This window comes from Canis lupus, chromosome 25, assembly GCF_003254725.2.
Source record: "Canis lupus dingo isolate Sandy chromosome 25, ASM325472v2, whole genome shotgun sequence".
In the NCBI taxonomy this organism is placed as follows: domain Eukaryota; kingdom Metazoa; phylum Chordata; class Mammalia; order Carnivora; family Canidae; genus Canis; species Canis lupus.
In genome coordinates this window covers 48,155,276-48,181,499 of record NC_064267.1, presented here as the reverse complement: position 1 = coordinate 48,181,499, position 26,224 = coordinate 48,155,276, and the positions used below count along the sequence as shown (strand labels likewise).

Sequence of the window (26,224 nt, the reverse complement as noted above, 5' to 3'; positions counted from 1 at the left end):
TTGGGATTAAAGGATGACTTAATGCAGCAGGTCCACGTTTATTTGAATTAAGGGTCACTTCTAGAACATCGAGGGAGACGTTGCCAAGTCATGAGCCCAGACTAAGCACAGTTGGGCTTTTAGGTCCACATATGCACAATCCCAATACTTTACTTAACCAACTATGTGTTATATTTGGCCGGGAGCATCTGGAGAGCTTGGGACTCCCTTCCACGAGAATGAACATATTTCATGACTTCGCCCTGCAGTTAGGAACTCGGTCGTAAAGCAGACAGGTTGACATTACCATTTCACATCCTTGTGTGAGACTGGCTGGGATCATCCAGCCAGAACGAGTCATTGTTTTGCTTGGCAGGTCTGGAGTCACTCTGAAAGCTTCCATCTGGGTGGTGAACAGGGCAGCACGGAAGCAAAAGCTCGCGGAGATGAGGGCAGGAGGAAGGGTGGCGCGTGCACGTCTGCTCGGGGCCGGCCAGGTGCACAGCGGCTCCGTCCCCAGGCTCCCTCTCACTTTCTGTGACTTCTCCACAGGGTGGCTTTGGCCGAAGGGGACCAGCAGGAACGAAGGTAGGTCTCTAACTTGGTGCCTCTTTCCCAGCATCACATCATGACTCCCCATGTGCCCTGTCCCTTTGCCAGCGAGGCGTGGCGCTCGATCAGCTGCAGCCACCTTCTCTACCAATTCCTTAACGTGAGGCTCTTCTAAACGGCTTGTGAGACCAAGGGGCCATGGGGACAGGGACCAAAAGCGAAGGCGAGAGATGGAGGAGGCGATGTCCGGCATCCCTTATCCCCGATGGGCCCACTTGTCAGGTCATTGACCAGTCTCAGCATCTTCCTGTGTCCATCTGCTCACCCGGGCAAGACAGGTTTGGATGAAAAAAACAAAACAAAAGAAAAAAACAAACCTTGTTTTCCAAAGCCATCTTGAGCAGAGGGTGAAAAGAGTGGAAAACCATCCTAAGAGTGCAGAGAGACACCGCTGTACCTGCCCAACGTCTCGTCCCGGAGCCGCCTCCTCCATGGCCTCCGCACCCCCCCACCCCCACCCCATAGGGCTGTTCTCCTGTCGCCTTGTCCAGGTGTGACTGTAGAGCAGATGGCTGACATTGGTGAAAACCATCCTGACACCCCCTCCATCTTCTTTTGTTTCCAAGGGCAACAAGGGCGGCCCGGGCCAGCCGGGCTCCGCGGGAGAGCAGGGGGCCCGAGGTGCGCAGGTCAGTAACCCCACCCCCACCCCCACCACCCCCGCCCAAGGTGTGGCTGCATGCCTTGTGATGTTTCCCGGATGCTTAGTTGCTTGTCTTTAAATGAGGTGAGAGTCAATTTTACAAAATCGGATGCAAAACTAATCATCGTGAAGCGAACCGTTCCATGGCAGATAGTCCATTGGCAATGCTGTGACCCTGAGCTCTACACGTGTCCACCTTCCCCAGAGGAGCCCCTTACCCGTTACGCAGTCACTCCCATCTCCCCTCCCTCAGCTCCTGGGAACCACTCATTTCCCTTCTGTCTCTGTGGGTTTGTCTCTTCTGGAAATTTCATGTAAACACAGTCACACAATATACGGCCTCTTGTGTCTGGCCTCCTCCACTGAGCATCATGCTTTGGAGTTTCATCCACGTAGTGGTGTGTGTCTGCGCTTCCTTCCTTTCGATGGCTGAGGAATATTCCACGGCGTGGACAGACCACAATCTGTTTACCCAGTCGTCGGCTGGTGGACACTCAGACTCTTTCCACCTTTTGGAAATTGTGAATGGTGCTGCCGGGGACATCTGTGTACAAGCTTTTGTTTCAACCCTTGTTCCTCGTAATTTTTTAAAAGATTTTTATTTCTTTATGTTAGAGAGAGACAAAGAGAAAGAGAGAAAGAAAGAGAGAAAGGGAGAAGGAGTGAGGAGGGGAGGAGCAGAGGGAGAGGAAGACAGAGAGAGACTGAAGCAGACTCCGCACTGAGCACGGAGCCTGACGCGGAGCTCCATGTCATGACTCAGATCGGGACCTGAGCTGAAATCAAGAGTTGGTCGCTGAACTGACTGAGTCACCCAGGCGCCCCTTGTTCCTTGTATTTTTTTTTTTTTTAATTAACTTCCCCATTTGTGTCCTGGGTTGGAGCTGCTGTTAACAGCTGAGACAGGAGCGTGGTCTCCAGCGGGCTTTCTGGCTGCGCCAAAAAGAGCGGGGCTCTGGGCTCTGTGCCATGTGCAGGTGTCACCCTGAGTGAGCTTCCTCATGGAGCGCCACCTCCACACAGCACTTACGTTGGCATTTTATCTCTTCAGGGTCCACCTGGTCCCACAGGTCCTCCAGGGCTGATCGGTGAACAAGGCATTTCTGGGCCTCGGGTAAGTCGGTTCGATCGCACCCCTGTCTTTAGCTAAGCAGAGAGCCAGGGCCTGCACAGGCTGAGGTCCCGTGGATGGTGTCACTGTAGATAGACTCCCCCTCGCCTCATCCCTGGCAACACACACCCTGAGTCAGCCTCGGTCCTCACGGCGACTGGCCAGTCTCCCCGAAGAAGTAAGAGACACTGTTGCTTGGTGCTCTGGGGGCTTCTTTTCTTTCTTTCTTTTTTTTTTCAAAGATTGTATTTATTTATTCATAAAGAGACAGAAAGAGACAGGTAGAGACACAGGCCGAGGGAGAAGCAGGCTCCTTGCAGGGACCCTGATGTGGGACTCGATCCTGGAACTCCAAGGCAGATGCTCAACTGCTGAGCCACCCGGGTGCTCCTCCGGCGGTTTCTAAATCCTAGTGCTGCTCCTTCCAAACAGGGCCCAGCTGGGTGGTGAGCACAGAGGGGCCGCCCTGCATCTCCAAAGTCTGAGGATTAGACCCACTTAAGATCTAACTCAATCTGCCCACATTCTCCGCTAATGCCAAGTTGTTTCACAGGTGGCCCCTTGACATTGCCTTGGGGTTCGGTGTTTTGTGTGAGGCGTTCCCCGTCCTCAGGTCTGACACAGAAGCTGCTCCTTATACTTGCATGGCCACAGGCATGAACATCATCTCTGTGGTTGGTGACGATGAGCAGAAATGTGTCAGAGCTGAGTGGGGACCCAGCACCCAACGCTGCACCCTCGGGCGTCCCTCCTGTCTGACACAGGAGCTCCCCTGTCGTTTGTTATGGAAAACGATAGTGACCGAAAACTGGCAAAGAATTGACCTGTTGCTCCTTAAAGGAACAAAAGGTCGGACAGTGAAGCAGAAACTTTGTGAGAACCTCTGTTCGCTTAGACATCCTTCCCCGGTCTGCAAACTGAGAAATCCCTATTTTCAAAGCTCCTGTGGTTCTGTTCACATCATTTAAGCTCTGGTTGGTCGAGAGCTTACGGTGGAGTGGGGGTGAGGTGAAGCTCTTCAAACGGTCACCAATGCCAAGTAGCTGCTACCCCCTGTTGTTGGCATCTTTGTTCTGGTCATTTCCGGGCTCTGGGGGCTGCGCTCCATTTGAAGAGCTGTTTCTTCATTATTTATTTGCTCCCTCAGTGGATACAGGGACACAGGATTCCACACCTGTGTACCCAGGGGTCAGTGTGCAGGTGTGGACAGGGAAACAAAGCCACATAATATCCGGGTGCTGGTCCTCTCTGGTCAGGGCCTCGGGGTATGTGACTGGTAACAGCAGCATGTGTTCCTCCGGGGAAACAGGTGCTGAGCGATCAGGTGATACTTTCAGTTTGCATAAGTGGTGTCTGTGCATGCGTGCATTTGGGTCTCCAGCACCGTGCGTGGCCCTGAGTGCAGCGGGGTCGGGGGAGGGCAGGGTTCAGGCCCTTGGGCTTGCAGGGTGAATGTTTCATCGACACGCTCCTCTCTCCTCGTGCTGCAGGGAGGCGGAGGGACCACAGGCGTTCCTGGGGAGCGTGGCAGGATCGGTCCCCTGGGAAGAAAGGTGCGTCTTGACAAAAGTAGGACTCATTTCCTGAGGCCCAAGCCCAGCCAGACCCTCCGTGGCCTCACTCTCTCTCTCTCTCTCTCTCCTGTCCCTGTGCCCTCCTGCTTTGCTTGCACCCAGCTTCCCCTGTCGCCAGCCAGGTTGGCCCGTGGGATCCCTGTCTTGTCCCCACCCCAAGGGAACATGTGGGCTGTACTCAGTGGCTTGGCTATCTCATGGCCATAACCCTCCAGCAGCAGGTGGATGACCTGATTCTATTCATGCGTGGTTTGTGGCTCCTCAGAGCCATCCGAGCAGATTGGGGATGCCTAGCACAGCTTCTGTGCTGCATTGCACACGCATCCTTTCAACACTGGCAGTGCACACACGGAGCTCTGCTGGCCATATTTAGCTTATCCAAGAGGCCCAGATGCCCGACTGTTTTGGATAACGGCAGCTTGTTACATGAAGGCTGTCTGAGAACAGACTTTCCGTAAGCCTTAAGAAAACCACAATTTATCAGAACCAGTCTGGAAGGGCAGCATTTTCTCCACAAAGGAAATGTGTTCATGTGAATCCACATTTGTCTCTGCGTCTCTTGCTGGTGTTGTTGGGTTTCCCTGCTGAATTCAATGCCCACTGACTCTCCTGGCTTCTTTCCCCCTGTTTCTGTTTCTCTCTTCCCCATCAGCATGTCCCCGTGCCATGCTAATGCAAGGGACAAACACAGACTTTTCCTGGATTCTTTTCCTGGCATGTACACACAAGCACTGCGATTTAAAAAAAAAAATCATTTTTATCAAAATCTAAAAGATGAAGGGAGCAGCTTGCAGCAACCCTACCATGAGCATTGCATAGAACATGAATGGCTTAGAATCACATTTTAAGTTGGCCTTGGAACCACCGCTGTCTCAGCTTTTTATTTATTTTTTATTTTTTAATTTTTTAAATTTTCTTTTGTGTAGGGTGAGCCTGGAGAGCCGGGACAGAAGGGAGGCATTGGGAGCCGGGGTCCTCGAGGGGAGACGGTAAGATCAAGACGTGCTGTGGCTCATCCTTCGCTAGAAGGCGGGAGGTGGGGAGACGGGGGCCTTGCTCTGGGCTAGGCTTCATCATTGCCCATTAACTGGGTTCCAAATAAGGGTAACTTGATAGTTGCTTCTTGTGTCCTTGGGATCCGATTGAACACAGCAAAACCTTCTGCTTATAAACAGCAAGTGAATTTCAAATCAGTTTCATTCCATCAGAGAAGACTGAGGAAAGACATTTTTTTCCTAAGTGAATGTGGGGACTCGATGAAGTGGGATATACTTTCATTTTCAGTCTTGCAGGAGCTTTTCCGCAAAGAAATAAATATCCTTTGGTTAAAATGGAATTGGATCTGTTCAGGTCTCGATCCAGATTGAAACCATTTCCTTTGAATGAGACATCCTAGGAATAAAAGTTACTACCTCGATAACTCATTTTTAAAAATGTCATTTAAAACTAATCTATAATAATAATCTATTTGCTCACGAATAATATACATTCTATCTTCGTAATATACATTTCTATCCAGGGAAAAGAAGTCTACAGAATATTGAGAATTTTTAAAGAATGAGGCAGTATAGCTAAAATGGACCAGATTTATTTGATGTATAATCCCAAACTTTAAAATATTTTTTGGGGTGTATGCAACTTCTCTACGGCAAAGATCCATTTCTGGCATTTAAAAGATCCATTTCTGTCACTGTTAGTTTCAGGAGCAGAGGGCGAAAAAAATCAGACTTTAAAATCTCTTCAGACCATTGCAGGGAATCTCTTCTTGATTGTGTCCATAAATTTTTGGACAACAGCTCTTTCACTGTTAAAGTTTGCTCAAAAGCGTAAATTAACTATGTAGTGCGCTCCATGTACATTTTAGAGATATTAATGTATATTTTACATGCATTCTTCTGATCTTTTGAAATCGTTAATGGAATCCAGTTCTGAAGATCTCCCATGGTGGGGGTGATGGGACCAATCCAAGAGCACAGGAAGGGGGAGTTGGGAATGAAAGTAGTCTACGGCATGACTGTTAGGAGGGGAGGGGACAGAGTCTGAGCACAGGAGCACTCGGGAAGGCATGAGAGACTGCGTTCTTGCTTTGAAGTAGAATCAAAGACCCAAAGATGCAGAGTCAGGGTGGCCTTAGGGAATCCTTTCCACTTTCAGAGTCTTGGGTTCAGTGGGTCTGTGATTCTATGCCCAAGCGGTGTCTTTCCAGTGGCTGTCAATTGTTTATATTGGTGCCACACCAGCACCATTTCGCCAAAGGAGCCCATTAAGCACATCCTTTTCCAGATGCAGTCTTGTTTGTACCTGGAGGATGGGATGGGAGCAGGAACACGTCCTTGATCTGGGAACACTTCAGGGACCCAAAGACCCTGTGCTCAGGCCTCTAGACAGAGGTGGCTGTGCAGTGCCCCGCATGGCGGCCTGCAGTATTGCTGTCTTTCCACCCCTAGGGCGACGATGGCAGAGACGGGGTTGGCAGTGAAGGACGCAAAGGCAAAAAAGTATGTATCTGCTAGGTTCTTTGAACTTCTGACAACTTATATTTTTAGAGAATTATTTCTCAAAATTTTATTGTAATATCAAGAATTTTTTTCTCCTGATGACTCCAGGGATATATATATATATTTCATAATATATATTTCATATATTTCATAATATATAAATATATATATTTCATTATATATATTATATATATGTGTGTGTATATATATGTGTATATATATGTGTGTGTGTGTATATATATATATATATATATATATATATATAATTTCAGCTCAAGAATAATGTATTTTAGATGCACTTAAATTGGGACCAAATACTGAGTTACTTATTTCTCTCTTACAGGGAGAAAGAGGATTCCCTGGATACCCAGGTCCAAAGGTAAATAAATATTCCCCTAATGGTGAAATGTCACTGTTGTTTGTGCCTGAGTCTGGTGTGTTCATGGGCTGGAAATCAGAACACTGAGGTGCTAGTGTTGGGTCAGCTGCTTACTAACCAGGACCCAGGGAAGGCCTCGGCCTCTCTGAGGTATGCCCTCATCTGTTAGGTGGACGGGACAGTGTGCACTTGCCTCGAGACCTGTGAGGGTTAAATGAAATGATGCAGCAGTAACATACTTTGTAAACTCAAAATGCTGTGATCAGTGTGGTATTGTCACCACGGGTTCAACAAGCTAAGGCTGACTGCAAGGGACACAAATGGACTAGGAAGGCAGTGGAATGTAAATCAGAGTGAGCCACTTGGCTACCCCAGGAAGTATGGTCCGGATGCCCCTGGGACCCTCAGCTAGACCCTCCATTTCAGAGCCTAATGCATTTCTTTCTGGATCTCTTCCCAGGGAGTCCCTGGTGAGCCAGGGACAGGCGGACCACCGGGACCCAAAGGCATCAGAGGCCGAAGGGTGAGTCTGCCCACCTGCAGGCAGGTGGGGAATGAGAACATGTGTAGTAAAAATGATTCTTCTTCACTTGCAACCTAGCTAGTTGTAGTTTAGGGAAGAAGAGAAGGAATCCTAAGCCCCAGAGCAGTGTCCTCAGGACCCTCTGTGGTTGTCTGCTCTGTCCTCCGTCAGCCATGCCGTCCTCGTGAGGAGGCTCTGAGAACGCCTTCCTCTAACACATCTCAGAGATCACGAGACCACACGCTGCCCTCCTCCCCACCATTAGAGTCCTCTTCCCTAAGCTACTTTTAGCTCTGAATTACTCTCTTCAATGGATGTTTACTCACCCTCTTAAGATTACACCGAGTCTTGACTTAGCAAATTGTGGTCTGGATGTGGGAAACTGTTGTTTTTAGCTTAAAATACAGTTAAAACCCTCATCTTATCCTGTCGCTTTGCTCAGTGAAGACAGCCAGACTCCATCATCATACTATTCGAGGTGGGTTTCAATACATTAGATTGGTTGTCTCCACTGAATAGTGATCTGATTAATTGCCATTTTTTGGTTTCTTGTCCATCCAGGGATAGTCTTATTGATGGTTCTTGGGCAAGCATCTGACGGAGAGATTTCTCATGGTGACGGGGGAACGCTGAATTAGATCACCTTCACTGCCCCCTTCCAACCATAGGAGATGGGGATTCCTCATCTCCTGCCATAGCTGAGCAATGTTTGTTCTGTCCTTTCTAGGGAAATTCAGGACCTCCGGGCGCAATTGGGCAGAAGGGAGACCCTGGCTACCCAGGACCATCTGTAAGTACCTTCCCTCCTCCCCACCCCCCGAATTCTGATCTAGCCACTGGACTGGATGCTTTACACATGCCTCTTTATAAACTTTCCACTGTCCCTTCTCCTCAAGAGAGGGCTGCTGCATTTGTATTGTTATTGCCTTTTTTTTTTTTTTCAAGTAAACCACTTTTCTTTTGATACTACAATGGAGAAAAGAGGTTTTGAGTTTTAGAGTAACAAGAAGCTGTAAAAAGAAGTTTCTTATGGAACCTTGTGGTCTAGGGTATATTGTAATTTGCCTTTATAACTTCCTGGTATAGGTTTGTTTGAGGTTTGTGTACAGGACAAAAAAAAAGTACAAGTTTTAATACTTCTTGGTTGCATATCGTAGAAGTAGTATAATTTATTTATTTATTTTTATTTATTTTTTTTAAAGATTTTATTTATTTATTCATGATAGTCACAGAGAGAGAGAGGCAGAGACATAGGCAGAGGGAGAAGCAGGCTCCATGCAGGGAGCCCGATGTGGGATTCAATCCCGGGTCTCCAGGATCGCGCCCTGGGCCAAAGGCAGGCGCCAAACCGCTGCGCCACCCAGGGATCCCAGTAGTATAATTTATGACAGATGTCGGTCTGTGGACTACTTCCTTTGGTTTATAAAATGCCCGAGAGAGCTTCTGATTTGTGGTTTAAAACCCACGAGTGCCCTGCCACCGGGGGCCAGGAGGGTGACCTTCTGCAGGCTTTCCAGGACGTCTCTTCACTACGAATGTCTTTGTTTCCTTATTTGAAGCTTTCCCTGTATTGTCTCCCTACATTAAATTCGATGAGGTTCAAAGAATGATGGACAATCATTCTTACAAGGAAAGGTTGAGGGATTCTACTGGTTGAACTTGGGTGAAGGCTGAGTCAGGTGATTGCTGCCTTTAAGAAGTGAAGTGTTTAAAAGTAAACCAGTCTCTAGTCCCGTGGAAAGACACTTGATGGGCCCACAAGATGACTGCTTGACCGTCAGGGAGGCCACAGGTTGGGAGGAGGGATTGAGGGTGGTTGTGGGTCTGTTCTTGGGGCTCCTCCGGGATGGACTCCAGCTGGCGTGCTTCCCCTCTGGAGCCCAGGGTCAGCTAAATGACTCCTCCTCACGGTCCCTTCTGTGAACAGGAGGTACTAAGCTAGCAGGTGCAAAGGAAGTGCTTCTTAGGAGAAGCGATGTGTAGCCTCAAGCCCAAATATGTGATCCCTTTGATTTGTCATGAGCTTCCAGGTTTCTGGGGTGCAGGGCTATTTATCTTGCAAGGGAAACACTCTTGCCTTCAAAGTTATCTCCCTATTGGTCCTTGAGCAGTAAAGTCAAATCTAAGAGGGGACCTGAAAATGACCAAGGTTGGCCAGGGTCTACCTTTGCTTCCTCCATGGGGTTTACTCGGATCCGAAGGTGGTTCCTCAGCCCCAGCATCCGGCCTACCTGTGCTCCTTCTCATCCCCTCTTTCCTTATTCCGCAGGGTCCCAAAGGCAACAGAGGTGACTCCATGGATGTAAGTTGCATGTGTACAGCTCCCGTCCTTGCGCTGTGAGTCCCTGGTCCACCCCCTCATGCTTCTTTCTTTTCCTTTTAAAGCAATGTGCCCTTGTCCAGAGCATCAAAGATAAATGTCGTAAGTACATGATTTTCCACTCTCCGCGACCCCATTTGGTAGGACGTTTGACATTCTCATGTGGTCACCATATTCACTGTTCTCTTCCTTTCTTCCGTAGCTTGCTGCTATGGTAAGTTGATTCCAGCCGTGTGACTACCCTCCTGCTGAAAGAAGACCCTCCCTTTTCCAGTAAGTAAAGCTTGTCTTTGGAAACCCACCACTTCCCACAGGGCCCCTGGAATGCCCCGTCTTCCCGACGGAGCTGGCCTTTGCTTTAGACACCTCAGAGGGGGTCACCCAAGACACCTTCAGCCGGATGAGGGACGTGGTCCTGAAACTTGTGGGCGACCTGACCATTGCCGAGAGCAACTGCCCGCGGGGGGCGCGTGTGGCCGTGGTCACCTACAACAACGAGGTGACCACGGAGATCCGGTTTGCCGACTCCAAGAAGAAGTCAGTCCTTCTGGACAAGATCAAGAACCTTCAGGTGGCGCTGACATCCAAGCAGCAGAGCCTGGAAACGGCCATGTCCTTTGTGGCCAGAAACACGTTTAAGCGAGTGAGAAACGGATTCCTGATGCGAAAAGTGGCTGTTTTCTTCAGCAATAAGCCCACGAGGGCCTCCCCACAGCTCAGGGAGGCTGTGCTAAAGCTTTCGGACGCAGGGATCACACCCTTGTTCCTCACGAGCCAGGAGGACCGGCAGCTGGTCAACGCGTTGCAGGTCTGTGCCCTGGGGGCATTGTTGACTCTTCCCTCGGTTCTTCTTGGGCTCTGAGAAGCTTCTCGGGCACCTGGTACCTCCTTGATGAATTCATGCCATGGTTTCCAAAAGCTCCTGGAGGAGGCTGTTGTGATTGGCGACTACTCTAGTGAGATTTCCAGGACAGCCGGGTGGCTCTGGCACTAGAGCGACAGCCACAGGCTTGTGATTTATTGCCACAGGGTCCCCCCTCACATGCTGGAGGAGACCCTCCCAGGGCTGACCCTGAGGCCTACAGTCTTCCAATGAGGTCCCCCAAGTGTCAGTGATCCCAGCACCCCCATCTACACCCCCCTCTCTGAGTCTTTCTCCAGCCAGGATGGCAGCCAAGGGTCAGCCTTTGCTGCGAAGCTGCAGAGTGCTCCCTTGTCATTCGCTTAAATAACTTGTTTAATTGTTACAATAATAAATATGATTGGCTAATTAATCAATGAATATTTATTCAATGCCCATTCTGGTGGCATTGCTCAAGATGAGTGGGGTGGTGGGCATGATGGGCAAGAGCCCTAGATCCAACCCATCCACTTTATAGCTTCAAGTCACCACAAGTAATATGGTCACGTCACTTTAACTTGTCTGGGTCTTAGATTTCTTGACTGCGAAAGACGAGGTCGGGAAGGGATGGTCTCTAGCATCTGTCATTCTAGACTGGGTATTCTATGGTCTTACCACTGCCTGTGTCAGTGAAAGACAGTCTGGTTTTTGGTGCCATCTCTCAGGCCAAACCATAAGCCAGTTTGAGCACAACGTACTGAGCTTGGGCTTCCAGCTGTCTACCCTCGCAAGGGGTCATTTATGTACATTGGCCCTCCCCTGGGCTGAAGAACCCAGAATCACAGGGTTCTTGACAGCATTGTTTCAGCAAGTTTGAAAAGTCAATTATTCATTCATTAATTAAATGTAATTATTCATTAAATGACTGCTTAGGGATGGTGTCCTAGGTGCCATGATGATAAGCAAGACTTCTTGAATCTTCTAGATGTGATGTTATTACTTGCTTTGTCGGGAAATCCCTTTCTGGGCCTGGGAGAGTGGGAGAGGATGGAGCTAATGATTGTCAGTGGCTGGAATGATTGAGGAAAACAACCATTCTACAGAAGTGCCCATTATTTCCTAGAGGCTAGCCCAGGCCTTTTACATGCATTATCTAATTGGACATGAGGAGTTTAGGAGTCTCCTCATTTCACAGCTGAGGAAATTGGACCCCAGACAAGTTAAATAATCTTCCTGCAGGCCTGGCAGGAAGTGCAAGAGTGGGATCTGAACTGCAGCTCATCTCCACAGAGGAAAATCTGGGTTGTCCGATTAGGCTCAGTACCTCCTCCCCAACCCCCCACCTGCCCAGAGGAGATACTGATCTGTTGGAAAGTTTATTTTACTGATGTGACTCTCTTCCTCAGCTACATTTTCCAGTAGTTACTTACCATGGACACTCCTACCAAGCATTTTCTTTTGTTTAAACCAGATCAATAACACAGCGGTGGGGCACGCGCTCGTCCTACCCGCTAGGAGAGACCTCACGGACTTCTTGAAGAATGTCCTGACCTGCCACGTTTGCCTGGGTAAGGGGCTTCCCTAGCAGGAACATCCGTTACAACGCGTACTGTGCTATCCACGGAGTAGCATTCGAATGAATCCTCGCCATCCATATAAAGGGCTAGAGTTAAAGGAAGATTCATAAAGCCTCACGTTTACCGGTGTAATTCCCATATAAGTAGTTTCCTAACTGAAAGTGGAACCCCTTAAACAGAGCTTCTCTTTGACAGGGAATGATTCATTTTATGGGAAATAAAGGAGAAAGTAGGCTCTGCTTCTATTTGACCTTGGCGTCCAAATTTCAATGATCTGTCTTTGTGACTTTCTGGAACGCATTTATTCGAAGAGTGGTGAAGAAATAGTTTTTTTTCCTTTCCTTCTTTTTTCTTTTCTCTTTTCTTTTTCTTTTTCTTTTTCTTTTTCTTTTCTTTTCTTTCTTTTCTTTTCTTTTCTTTTCTTTTCTTTTCTTTTCTTTTCTTTTTTCTTTTCTTTTCTTTTTTCTCTTTTCTTTTCCTTCTTTCTCCCCACTCCTCCTACCCCTATGTCCTCCCTCCTCCTCCCACTGTTCCTCCTCTTTATTCTCTTCCTTTTCCTCTTCTTTTAATGCCAATACCATAGTATACTAACAAGGACTTTAGCTTACTGATTTGTTTCATTTAGTGTTAGCTGATGAAAACTGAAATATGGCCACAAAGTGGCAGCAAGCTATAAGTAGGTTTCTATATTATGGGATGATTTCAACTACCCCCAACTCCCAGCACATTGATGTACAATATCTTACTGTGAGGGGTCACAGAATAAATGGGGTACCGTGCTTTTTTCTAGACATCTGCAACATTGACCCGGCCTGTGGATTTGGCAACTGGAAGCCTTCCTTCAGGGATAGGAGAGCAGCGGGCAGCGATGTGGACATCGACATGGCTTTCATCTTAGACAGCTCTGAGTCCACCTCTCTGTTCCAGTTCAATGAGATGAAGAAGTACATAGGGTACCTGGTCAGGCAGCTGGACATAAGCCCTGACCCCAAGGCCTCTCAGCACTTTGCCAGAGTGGCAGTTGTGCAGCATGCGCCCTATGAGTCCCTGGGGAATCCCAGCCTACCGCCCGTGAAGGTGGAGTTCTCCCTGACTGACTATGGCTCCAAGGAGAAGCTGGTGGACTTTCTCAGCAGAAGAATGACACAGCTGGAAGGGACCAGGGACCTGGGCAGTGCCATTGAATACACTATAGAGAATGTCTTTGAAAGCGCCCCCAACCCACGGGACTTAAAAATCATAGTTCTGATGCTGACAGGTGAGGTGGAGAAGGAGCAGCTGGAAGAGGCCCATAGAGTCATCTTGCAGGCCAAATGCAAAGGTTATTTCTTCGTGATTCTGGGCATTGGCAGGAAGGTGAACGTCAAGGAGGTGTACAGCTTCGCCAGTGAGCCGAATGACGTCTTCTTCAAACTATTGGATAAGCCGACTGAGCTTAACGAAGAGCCTCTGATGCGCTTTGGGAGGTTGTTACCATCCTTCGTTGGCAGTAAGTCCTACATGGGACAGTGTGTGCCTGGGCCAGGGCTTTCTGCCTGGGGTTACCTGGGACATGGGCCACAGAAAAGACATCTAGTGTGCTGATGTTGACTTGTTCATTCAACACACATATATTGATACCTACCATATCCTAGACATATTTTAGGAGCCAGGGTTGGCAGTGAACACACAGCAGGAGATCCTGTCCCTGTTTACTCACTGATTCAACCAAATCTGACTGAGCACCTCCCAGCCATAGACCGTGTGTCTCTGAGAATGAACAGTGGATCCAGCGCATATGTATTATGCATGACATGATAGATGGGGAAGCTCCTAGAAGGAGGTGTGTTGACCTGGGCTTAGCCAACAACCCCACACTTGGAAACTCTTGGGCCTTTGTTAATGTGAATCTCCTCCCTGGGATGCTCACCTTCACCTTCAAAACATATCCATAGCTGCCCCTGGTCACCATGAAAGCACCCCACTTCCAGGGCTTTCTCATCGTTAATCTGGGCGCTACTTACTGTATCTATTTCATGGCCCGCTGGTTATTCCTTTGGAGTCCGTGGTCCCAGTAGACTGCATGGTCCGTGAAGAGGTGCATTGTTCACCCTGTGCTCAGAGCCTGGCCCAGTGCACAGCCCCAAGTCAGACCAGGCGAGTTATCTAACTAACGAGAGACATCTAGACAATAGGAACAAACATGCGTGTACAGAGAGTTTATTATTCATGGGAAAGGTGAGGACCATGAACACAGTGTTCCCATGTGTGGAAGTCTGTCCCTCAAAAGTGCTAGAGAAAACCCATGAAGCCAAGGTAAGCCAGCCAGTTCACCTGGGAGCCACCATCGCTGCCTTCCAAAGATTAAAAACAAAAGTTCTATTAAACACAACATTGAGAAAACATTAAAAGTAATTTGATTGCAGTTTGAGGTTCATGAGCTTGGAACTTGTTAAACCCCGTGCTTGATCTTCTGTTCCTGTCTCCCCCTTACGCTGAGTCAACATTTCCTTCAACCTAATCACCCAAATTTTGCCAAATGGAGGATTTTGGCTGGAGATGCTTTGTGGCTCAAGTACCATTGTGCTTAATGTTTAAATTGACTAGATTCCGCTTGTCTGGAGGAATGAGTGAATTCAACCAATATTTATGGACCACCTGCTGTGTGAGCCATTTAACTCATCAGCAGATTAATCTTCATTTGCATGGGATTCACATGCACTTAAATTTTTTTTTCTCTGTTTCTCTCCAGGTGAAAATGCTTTTTACTTGTCCCCAGATATCAGGAAACAGTGCGATTGGTTCCAAGGGGACCAACTGACAAAGAATCCTGTGAAGTTTGGTCACAAACAATTGTAAGTATTGTAATGATTGTCTTAGAAAGTATAGTGTAGGGGGAGTGCAGAGGTCCTCCAGACAACGCCCAACATTATAGGTAAAGACATTGAAATCCAGAAATTGTGACTTCCAAAAGGTCACATGGAGCATTTCTTTCCATCTGTTGTATCCATTTGCTTTTATTGCATAGCAAACTATCCAAAATTTAGTGGCTTAAAGCAACGATTTATTTAATCTACAGTTCTGTGTGGTTTTTTTTTTTTTTTTTTTTTTTTTTTTTGGCTTGGGCTCAGCTGGGCAGTCCTCTGGTCCCTGCTGGGCTCACAGATATGTTTGTGGTCGGAGGCCTGTCCACAGTGGATGGTGGTCGGGAAGGTCTCAGTGGTTGGCTTACCTCTGCTCCACATGGCCTCTCATTCTCCAGGAGGCAGGGTTGGAGGTTTGCTCGCTGGTGAATGGGCAGGGTTCCATGAAAGAAGTCCGAGGGCATGAGGCCTCTTGAGGCTAGGCTGGAACCAGCACGCTGTTACTCCTGTCACATTCCATGCCCAATGCACATCCAATGGCCAGCCAGGCCAATTCAAGAGTTGGGGGCTAGACTCAAGAGGAGGCCCTATCACATTACACTGTGAAGGGCACAGGAATGGAGAGGATGGGAAATTGGGGCCATGTGTCTACTACGCTTGGTATGAAATGATCTCACACAGAAGGGTTGAGTACATTGACTACATTAAGCATTCCAAATCTTAAAATAATTAGTGCTACGATGACACAGGTGATGGTGGTGACACTAGGAGGCACCGGGCATGTTCTACTAGAAAGGCTAACGAGCAGGTGGGGGCTGGGGTAGTTGTACTCACAGGGATGCTGGCCCAGCTCCATCTCTGGTGCCAACTCCAGGAGCGGAGAGGAGGGCTGTGTGGCTGTGTGACAGAGGGCTAGGTGATGATGACATGGTGGCAGAAACTGAGTCCAGGCGCTGTGCCAGACTCCCAAGGGAGTGCCACAGACTGCCATGCTCTTTGGGTAGGAGAGGGTTCTGACGATAGCACCTAGAGGAGATGTGGACTTGAATTATCCTTGACAAACGAGTATGTGGCTTACTCCTGGCTGACCTCCAGCGTGGGGACAGAGAGCCCGCCTCCCTGTCTCACCCCTAAGCCCTTCAGCCCTTGCCCGTGTCCTTGGAGGGCGGGCTCCATGCTCAGCCGGGCAGACCGACAATCACAGCTGAGGGAACTGTGCCCCTTTCTGGGGCTGCGAGGTGTGTCCTGTGTCACCCAGGTCCAGAGGTTCTTTCTTCCTGGCCTTAACTCTTGTTGTCATTCCTCTCAAACATTCCCTGGCCTGTCCTCAACCTTATTCTTAGGGAAACCACATGAATGACGTAACATAATATCTGAAGCTCTATGACACCAAGTTGAAAACTTGCTGCTGGAGTCGTAGAGCGTGACAGACCTAAGAATGAATGAGGGTGCGTCTCGGCAACAAGCGAACGAGGGCTGAGTCTGTGCTGCTGTGTCTCATTATGTTGCTGTTCTTTTCAGGGATTTGTAGCAGATCAAGAAATTGTGAAAAAAAACAAAACCACAAAACACCCTCACCCCCAAATTAATGCCAACAAACATACACAATACGCTCCGGGAGGGAATGATTAATGCTATGATGACACAGGTCATGGTGGTGATGCTAGAAGCACACCGATCTACATTTTATTGAGTGGATACTTTCTTACAATGAGAGTAGCTATTAGGTGGCTTTATTTAATTTTGGGTGTATATGTTTCAGTTGGCCATTTTTTATAATTAAGGGTGTCGTTTGAGTATTATTTTATTATTGTTTGTGTTTATAAAAATTAAAACATTTATTATATTTTATAAATTAAAAACAAGATGTCAGGTGTATTTATAGTTATACTAGAGGCTTCATTTTTATTTTATTTTTTTCATTTTTAAATTATTCATTTATTTTTTTTAAAGATTGTATTTATTTATTCATGAGAGACACTCAGAGAGAGGTAGAGACTCAGGCAGAGGGAGAAGCAGTCTCCATGCAGGGAGCCCAATGTGGGACTCGATCCCAGGATCCCGGGATCATGCCCTGAGCTGAAGGCAGACGCTCAACCACTGAGCCACCCAGACGTCCCTAAGCTTCATTTTTAATGATTCTATTACCTATGTGCTTTGCTGCAGCACAGATTCTAAAAGGAAGGAATTTAATATGTGCAATGCTGTATGCAAAATATAAAAACTACTGCATGCATTTTGATCGAGCAGCAATTTCACATAGCTCATGGGGAGCGTGTTTTTGTAAATTTTAGAGCAGGCAAAATGATGGATGGATTGATACGGTATTTAATTTGTTTTAACAGAAATACTCCGAATAATGCTACTTCAAGTCCTACATCCAAACCAGTGACCACAGCCAAGCCAATGACCACCACAGAACCAGTGACCACCACGACGAAACCAGTAACTGTGGTAAACCTGCCGGCCTCAAAGCCGGCCGCAGCCAAGCCAGCCCCGCCCAAACCGGCCGCCGCGAAACCCATGGCCGCGAAACCCGTGGCCACCAAGCCCGAGGCCGCCAAGCCCGAGGCCGCCAAGCCCGAGGCCACAAAGACGGCCACGGTCAAACCTGCAGTGGCGGTGAAGCCAGCGGCAGCGAAGCCGGTGGCAGCGAAGCCAGCAGCTGTGAGACCCCCCGTTGCAGCCAGGCCGGTGGCCGCCAAGCCCGAGGCCCCCAAGCCCCAGGGAGCCAAACCGGCCGCCACCAAGCCAGCCACTTCGAAACCCGTGGGTAAGAAGCACGCATAGCGCTGCCAGCCGGGGACATCCTCGTTTCCTGTGTTCAGGGCCAGTGCCCTGGAGCCTGTTTATTTATTATTTATTTATTAAATATTTTATTTATCTATTCATGAGAGACACACAGAGAGAGGCAGAGACACAGGCAGAGGGAGAAGCAGGCTCCCCCTGGGGAGCCTGATGTGGGACTCGATCCCGGGACCCCAGGGTCACGCCCTGAGCCAAAGGCAGACACTCAACCATGGAGCCACCCAGGTGCCCCAGGAGCCTGTTTATAAAGCAGCTGGAACACAGTCACTAATCTGGGGTTTAGACATCTAGGTGATGTGTTTGAGAAGGTGCTGTCAGGGCATACAATTGTCAAACGTTGCTTTTATTTTATTTTATTATTTTATTTTATTTTATTTTATTATTTTATTTATTTTATTTTATTATTTTATTTTATTTTATTTTGTTTTGTTTTGTTTTGTTTTGTTTTGTTTTATTTTATTTTATTTTATTTTATTTTATTTTATTTTATTTTATTTTATTTTATTTTATTTTATTTATTTTTTTCCTGTTAGAAAGCAGTCTTTCTCTTACCTCTGTGAGGCTGGTGAGCTCCACACAAAGCATCTCCCTCCCCCTGATGCCTCCTTCCCCCCAATGCCGCCCCAAGCCCCAAGTCCCAAACCCTGGGGTTGGGGTTCCCATAGGATGGGGCCCTAGTGGGGTGCTCTGCTGAGCATGCTGGCAGGTCAGAGCCTGGGTGATACCCCCGCCCCCTGAGACCGAGTTCTTGCTAACACTGCCCGTGGCGAAAACACCTTCCGGACCGAATTAGATAGGAGGGCAGCCGGGCTTCGCGAGACCCAGAGTTGGTAATTTAGTTCTTTCCTCCGGACGCTGGAACGTACCAGGGAGTCACAGGGCACGTGGAAAGGTGCAGGCGGCAGGTACATGTTTGTGAAAAGGCGGCAACGGGCTTCCTTCGATGCACAGAGAGGAGGCGGGGATTCCTTTGAAAGAATTTCCCGCCGGGGCCCAGAGTCTCGTGACTTAACACATTTGAAATCGTGGGGCTCGCTCTTCTTTCAATGCCTTCCAAGTTTCTCCTTTACTGGGGGTGATTGTCAACAGAAAAGAAAATAGCTTTGCACCTTGCTGAGCAGTCACGAGACGAGGCACGGCCACGTTGCGTGGATGTCGGTCGCTTCCAAGACTGACGTTCCCCGAACGAGAAGTTAGTTGCCCGCGCTCACCTCATTTCCGCTCCCCTGCCTGCCGATTCCTCCTCAGGTGGCTGGGTGTCACCTCTGTGTCGCGGCCCTGTGGGGCTTTGAGCCTTATCTCCGCCCTCTGCATCCACCTGTCTTGCAGCTAAGGCAACCCGAGAGGTCCGGGTGTCCGACATCACCGAGAACAGCGCCAAACTGCACTGGGAGAGGCCCGAGCCCCCCAGTCCTTACTTTTACGACCTCACCGTCACCTCGGCCCACGACCAGTCCCTGGTTCTGCGGCAGAACCTCTCGGCCACGGAGCGCGCCATCGGGGGCCTGCTCGCCGGCCACACGTACCACGTGGCGGTGGTGTGCTACTTGCGGGCGCAGGCCAGGGCCGTCTACCAAGGAAGCTTCAGCACAAGTGAGTACACGGTCAGCCCCCAGCAGTCGGCACTGACTGCCACGTGCGACAGCTGGTGGGACAGAAAGGGCGGGCTTCCTGGCCGTTGAATTGACCTGTGGACAAGGTTAACCTGCAAGGACACGGTTAAGGCCATGTCCCGGGTGTTTCGGTGACACCTGGTTTCACAAGGGAGCGCGGTGGAAGGCGGGATTCCTCGTGAACTGCTGCCCTGCCCTCGGGGTCCCAGGGTCCCCTAGGCAGGAAGCCAAATCCACGTGGCCTGCATGCATCCCCTTCTCCGAGAGAAGGAAGGACGTCCGTGGGCCCTGGCTGGGGTCTCCACTGCCCACCAAGACCGTGTTTCTGAAGTATGTCTCCGCGTTGGGTGAGCAGAAAACACCACCGAGGGTCGCTGGCTTCTCCGAGAGTAACCGAGGAGTCCGTGCGGCCTCACCACCCCACGGCCAGGGGTGTCCACAGCCGCTGCACGCAGGGCATCCGAATTCCCCTCCCGGGTCCACCGTGCTGGGACCCTGCCCTCCGTGGCCCGATGTCCCCCTGGCTCCTCTGCGGCCTTGGAGCCTGGCATCTGTTCCCACGTGCACCTGCGGTCTCCGTTAATTACTCACACCCCCTGATTCTCTCCTCGATTCCCCCACCGTGCGTCCTTCTAGACCCAGGCTGCTCCTGGGATGATGAGGAGGCCTCACATGCCTTCCTCCCCGGGCCCGTGGAATTCAGATCAAGGAGCCCTGCTTGAGGAAAGGGAATGCCCGCCAGTCACCACGTAATCCATGCCGACCCGAGTGAAAAGACCCTTCCGCCCCCAGGGCTCCATTTGCCTGGATGAGCAGCAGGAGAGGTTATGTGGCAAATGAGAGGATTTGTTCAAAGTTCAGAGATTTCCCCCATTCGCTTGTTGAGATGAATGGAACTTGCAGACGATAGAAGTTAGTGGTGTCTGTAGAGACTTTGTGGGACTCCGTGTGTCCGTGGCTCGCCCTTACGTGCGAGCTCTTAACCCAGGAAGGCAGCTTGCCTCGGTCCCTCAGAATTCCTAAGCCCTTTAATTTCTGTGTTTCCTACTAGTCCTATGTATTTTTCTTTTATAGAGAAAGCTCAACCTCCACCTTCACAAGCAAGGTTGGCTTCTAGTTCAACTGTCAATCTAATGGTGAGCACAGAGCCGTTGGCTGGCGGTGAGACAGGTGAGTCGTGAAGGTGTTAGGTCGGGCACTAAGAGAGCACCCTTCCAGACGTTTGCAAGCCCTCGAAGCCTGGATTCTGGGTCATCCGCTGAGGTTTCTAATTCTCAGGCAAGCCTGACTTCTACGGGCAAATTCCCAGTTGGCGCTTTGGGGTCCAACGTGGTCTTGTCCTGCCTGAGTCCCAAGTTGTAAAAGGCGATTTTCCTTTCCTGTTACCAGACTCTCAAGGAAAACCGGATGGGTTTTGCTTTGGGGCCGGAACCAGGAATTCATGTGCCTGTTGATAAGATTCCCCTGTGCCTCCTTTTGGGGCTAGAGTCAATTTGTGGCTTGTGATGCTGGAAGCGTCCGGATTCATCCCCTCAGTGGCTTAGTCTAATAATAACTGCTTACAAGAACACAAAGCAACACAGATCAGAGCCCATGACATACGTGGGTTTGGAGGTGACCCTCGGGATGGATGTTCTGGTCTCAATCCCCTAGGCACACACCCTGGATCAGTCTGTCGTACCCCACCCCACCCCCTGTCTGTGTGCCTGAGCTGGGTGTGTGCCCATTTCAATCAGCAACCAGTCACACCTGTTCCTGGCACTCACCGCTGTCGCACGCTTGTGTTCCTGGGCCGTGGGACTCTGCGGCTCTGTGTGACCTCAACCCGCTCACTCGGAAGAGCGTGGGCTTAGATTGTTCGCCCACGAGACATTGACTGTTGATACCGTCGGTGCGCTTTGCTGATGAATGTTCTGCAAAAGGCGTTGGCACTAATTTCCAAAGTCAAAATTCCGTGGGCACCTACGCATCGTATTGCTTTATAGAGCCCAGTGCTGAAGGGTTGCACCTCGGGGGACAAGTCCCAGTCTGTGATGTCTTGGCCTCTGTCCGGAGAAGGAAGGCATGCCTCTTTATGGTGTTTATTTCTGTAACTGGCTCTGATAAAAGGCATTTGCTGAGTTTTGCTGAGGCTCGCCGCTTTGATGCTGGATTTGAAAGCCCTGTGCTTTCTCGGTGCCGTCCACGTTGTCAGAAGCGAAGGCACCCTGCTTCCCCAGCCATTTGTGACGATTCCTCGTTTTGCTCTTTCCTCTGTCAGTTTCAAAAATGATGTCTGTTTCTCCATCTTACCCCCTTTTTTTTAGTGGAGACCGTGTCCTATCTCATCTCTGTTTACACGAAATCGGAGGATTTCTGACTCCACACACCCATCTCTTGGTGGCCACTTGGGAGGAAAGGCCTCTTGATTCTTTTTGTTGTTTCTGAAGAGAACCTTCTCTGTTGCTTGGATGGCTTATTCCATGAGTGGACGTCCCCCCCAGCCGTGTGTGTGTGTACGTTGATGTTTGTTATCTCTGTCTGATGTGTATCTGTACTGTATCTCTCTGTCTGTGTCCATCTGTCCCTGTGTCTGTCTATCATTCCTTAGTTCGGTTGCAACCCATCCTGACATGTGGCATCAGGAGTTACTAGAAGCAAAGCAATTAAGTCAATGCAGGGAACGTGAAACTGCTCAACACGTAGCTGTGCAATTACTGTAAGCAAACGAATCACTTCTCACATCATTCATTCGCTTTTGGAAACAAGTTTGGGAACTGACCTGTGGTAGAGACAGCCATGTGTTTTTCAAACCCTCGCAGCCTTCCCATTGGAAAGATTGACAGAAAAACAGGGGATTCCCCTCTCTTGATATGAATTTATGGGAACCATTCCGGAATTCAAGGTAGATTGGATAATGAAACTTGAATTTGTTAGGAATAGTGTAAAAAGATTTTCTAAAAACCTTTAATGTTCTAATTTCCAACTCAAGCTAACAAAATGGAAGTAGGGTTTGGGATGGAGAAGATACCCAAGCCTCTGTCGCTTCGATCTCTGCACTTAAGCAGTCTTCTGAGTCCAGCATCATGAGCCCGTGGATGAGCCTTTGTCCCCTGTGCTGGGACATGTGCAGCTTCTAACTCATTTTCCCACTCCCCCACCCTGCCCCAACACCCCCTCCCCTACCCCCACCCCCACGTTCCCTACCCCCACTGGCTCTCTTCCCGAATCACCTCCACAAGGACTGGGTTCCTAACTTGGTTCTTGAGCTCAGAGGGAAGCTGCAAAGAACCCACTAGGATTTCCCCAAAGATATGGGTCAGGACAGATGAAATACTAGGTTTTATTTTTTTTTAATTAAAAAAATTGTTTTTCATTTGTTTTTATTTAAGTTCGATTTGCCAACATATAGTACAACATAGTATAACACCCAGTGCTCATCCCATCACGTGCCCTCCTCAGTGCCCGTCACCCAGTCACCCCATCCTCCCGCCCACCTCCCCTTCTGCAACCCTTTGTGTTTCCCAGAGTTAGAGGTCTCTCATGGTTTGTCTCCCTCTCTGATTTTTCCCACTCAGTTCCCCTCCTTTCCCTTATGGTCCCTTTCACTAAGAAATAGTGAAGTTCTACCTTCAAAGTCACTGAAATCTGTCTATTGTTTCCCCCACTCCATGGAATTTTACCGCTCACAGGGTTGTAAGGAATGTGAAATTCCTGCGAATCCGGTGATTCGTTGAGAGAAAATGGCTAAGAGTAAGTTCCATGGTGAGATTTAGGGATGTTTCTGATTTTCTTATGTGTGGTCTGGACACAAATCTATAAACAGTGTTTCTTTAATATAAACAACATAATCATTAAAGAATGATTGAATTCTTAATCATTCAATTCTTCAGATAAGAATCTGGCTGGGCTGTTATGTTTGTTGTTTAAGGCTGAGTCATAGGTTCACAGTTAGGAAAAGTCCTTTTAGTCCAGACCTCTAACACTGGGTCTCCTCTCACCATGTGGCCGAGAAAAGGGTTTTTGTTGGGGCTTGTGAGTCTTTCATGGCTACATGGAGTCAGATGCAGATGATTCTAACCTTTCTCCCTTATTGTGGTCACTACATAACCTCAAGCCCAGGACTTAGCAGCTCTTTCACCCTCCTCTGTGTGCAGACCTGCAGAGCATCGTAGTGTGTACCCCTGTGTGTGCCCCTGCTCCCACCCCCATGTGTACACATGCATAGCTGTGTATTTCCCAGCTGGTGGTTCAAATGAGTGTCAGGACATAACTTGCTCTTTTTTTAAAAAAAGAAATTTAAATCCAATTAGCCAACATGTAGTAAATCATTAGTTTCAGAGGTAGAGGTCATTCATCATTTGCATAGAGAACACCCAGTGCTCAAGAATAAGACCCTGCAAAATCAATCACCACCCCTTGTCCCACAGTAACAAATCAGGGCTTTACTGGAGAAGGCCCTTCATACACATTTTTCTCAATGAACATATGCAGTGTAAGTGTATGGCGTGTGCACGTGCACGTGTGCACACACACCATTTTTTGAGAGCTCTTTTTGAAGGAAATCAATTAGATATTTACTTTAAAATGTTTAAACCTCATACTGGAATCAGGATTCAGAATCAGGAGAGGAAAGCTTCCCCTCCCTCTCAACCTCGTCCCTCTCCCCCACCTCCCTGCTATAATTAAGTTATTTTAGGAAATGTCCCCCAGGGGGAAGAACATTTCTATAATATTCATATTTTTGCAGGTAGAAAAGAGCGACCACGAATCACTTTATTCAGTAACTTCAAAAAATATACTGCCTTCATATTCAGTAGTTGCTTGTGTATTTTGCATCCAAGTATCAATTACCATACTCTGCAGTATTTCTCCAAATATGTATTTTCTAGACAATGCAGGCAAAATTCACTTTAAAAGTTAGTTTTTCTCTGTAGATTTGAGTGCAGTTTAATTTCTGTTATTTTCTGCAGTACCAGTTAATTAGAAACCTGGTTTATAGTTACAGAGATGTGTCCCTGTCCCAGGATTAAATGTTAGATACTTTTCCTTGCCTTTTTTTTTTTTTCTTTTTAAACTCCATGAACAAAAGATTTTCTGGAGTTTGATTCTCCCTTAAGGAATTGTATTTTGTTATAGCTTAGCATTTTGGATTTAGAAATCACGGCGACCAGTGTTTGAATCAGTGTTTCATTTGTGAACAAAATCCCATAAAATGAAAAGCTCCCCATCTGTGTCATCTGGTGGAGGGAAAGAAGAAGGAGCCGTTTTAAAACTTTTTGTCGGCATGGATTAATGTTGGACTATTTTGAAATTATGATTAACAGATATTTCTTTATCAGACACTTCTTTGATACAGACACATAATGGGAGGGGGGCTAGCGAGGGGATTATTTGTCCCCCAAGTAAGGCCTGGCCCTGCTCAGCATGGAGCTGTGGTGTAGCAGTAAAGTCTAGACTTTGAGGTGAAGACTGATTATGGTGACAGAGCCACGGCATCATTACTCATCACTCAGGATCCCAGGCTTTGCAATATTACATGATTCCGTTTTAAATGGTTAATACTTGTATTTTCTTCAGCAAAACAAACAAACAAAAAAAAATCCCCACATTCCAAAAAATCCCATCCCACTTTATGCTTTCCTCAGGATCTAAAAGAATCACATCCACTTTTCTATGATGCACTTGCTGCCCCTAAGGGCAGTTAGCAACCATTAAACCAATCTTTTCGGCAATTTTCACAGCCTTTAAAACGCATTGAGTGTGCCAGTCGTGTTGGTATCACACTTTGTGGCGGCTAGCTTTGGGAATGCTACAGAATTGCTCATTTTGGCTTTAGGTTTTTGGCACATCTCTCTCCTCCCCATTTCTCACTAAAGAAGACTTGGATAGATATTTTCAATGCATGTTAGTACTAAAGGCAGGACTCTGAAGTTTCTAAATAACGCAAAATTCTTCTTACTCAGGATATTTACTTTTTCCGATATTACAAAGCGAATCCTAAATTACTGGCTTACCCGTATGAGTTGGAGAAAAGTTTCAATGCAGAAGAGAGCCCAGATGACTAACCAAGTGTGTAACATTCTCTTTTACTTATTCTAGAAATTAATAATCTGTGGAAATGACCACTTTGGGCAGGCATTACTGAGTCAACTGCATAGCTCTGAAGGAAGGAAGTTCTTAAATGTTTTACTTATTTTCTTGATTCTAGGATTCACTATTTTGCCCTTGTAACGCTTCTGAAATTGAAGTGTGACTCAAAATTGATGACACGTCATGGCTTATTGACAGTGTTTTGTCCTATTTAACAGGATATAAAATAATAGTGCACAATAAAATGAAGGTATCTTAGATCTGAGGAAATACAGTATTTGGTTGGCTGTGTCCTACTCTATCCCATTGGCTAGCACAAAATGATATAATAGGGAAAAACAGTTGACTTTATGTCAACGGTCATTTAGAACTAATTTAACCTCACAGATTGAGGTTAATTAAATAGCTAGAAATATGTTCTCTGCTTGGTAAAAGAGAAATAGCTATCCGCAAGGCTGTGTGCTTGTTACCATGTGAGAATGTGTCTATATCCATGGCAGTGTTTGGGTCATGATGAGCCTCACAGGGTGTTTGCCTTTTTTTTTTTTTTTTTAATTGTGAAAAATAAAAATCTACGAGCCAAGATGTAAAAAAAAAGCAAAGGCTCTCAAACCTAACTGCAACTACATTTAAAATAAAGTTTCCTTGGTACCTTTTGAGTCAGTTGATGCTCAAAATGTAGACTCAGGCATTCATTCATCCAGGCAAATTGTACCTGCTTCTGCGGCCGGAAGCACCTGATTCCATATCAACAATGCTGGGTCTGAAGACCGTTAAACCTTCTTGTGTTTAAAACCCTTAAATCTATGAGAAGCGTATTTACAATTGTAG

The 26,224-nt window shown here is 47.7% G+C and overlaps 1 protein-coding gene across 2 annotated transcripts in view; it reads left to right on the top strand.

Annotated features, from left to right (window-relative positions):
- COL6A3 (collagen type VI alpha 3 chain) overlaps positions 1-26,224 on the top strand; it is an 81,509-nt gene that overhangs the window by 50,606 nt on the left and 4,679 nt on the right. The window contains exons 23-41 of one of the 2 annotated variants that reach the window (XM_049101171.1): positions 532-567; positions 1,158-1,220; positions 2,286-2,348; positions 3,836-3,898; positions 4,846-4,908; positions 6,367-6,417; positions 6,761-6,796; positions 7,257-7,319; positions 8,047-8,109; positions 9,589-9,621; positions 9,705-9,741; positions 9,842-9,853; positions 9,954-10,447; positions 11,952-12,048; positions 12,848-13,546; positions 14,789-14,891; positions 17,246-17,673; positions 19,038-19,301; positions 20,396-20,491. In XM_049101171.1, the coding sequence (XP_048957128.1) occupies positions 532-567; positions 1,158-1,220; positions 2,286-2,348; positions 3,836-3,898; positions 4,846-4,908; positions 6,367-6,417; positions 6,761-6,796; positions 7,257-7,319; positions 8,047-8,109; positions 9,589-9,621; positions 9,705-9,741; positions 9,842-9,853; positions 9,954-10,447; positions 11,952-12,048; positions 12,848-13,546; positions 14,789-14,891; positions 17,246-17,673; positions 19,038-19,301; positions 20,396-20,491 (2,764 nt within the window). Of the gene's footprint in view, positions 1-531; positions 568-1,157; positions 1,221-2,285; positions 2,349-3,835; positions 3,899-4,845; positions 4,909-6,366; positions 6,418-6,760; positions 6,797-7,256; positions 7,320-8,046; positions 8,110-9,588; positions 9,622-9,704; positions 9,742-9,841; positions 10,448-11,951; positions 12,049-12,847; positions 13,547-14,788; positions 14,892-17,245; positions 17,674-19,037; positions 19,302-20,395; positions 20,492-26,224 lie in introns of those variants that run through there. The other variant, XM_049101170.1, reaches the window with a different exon arrangement.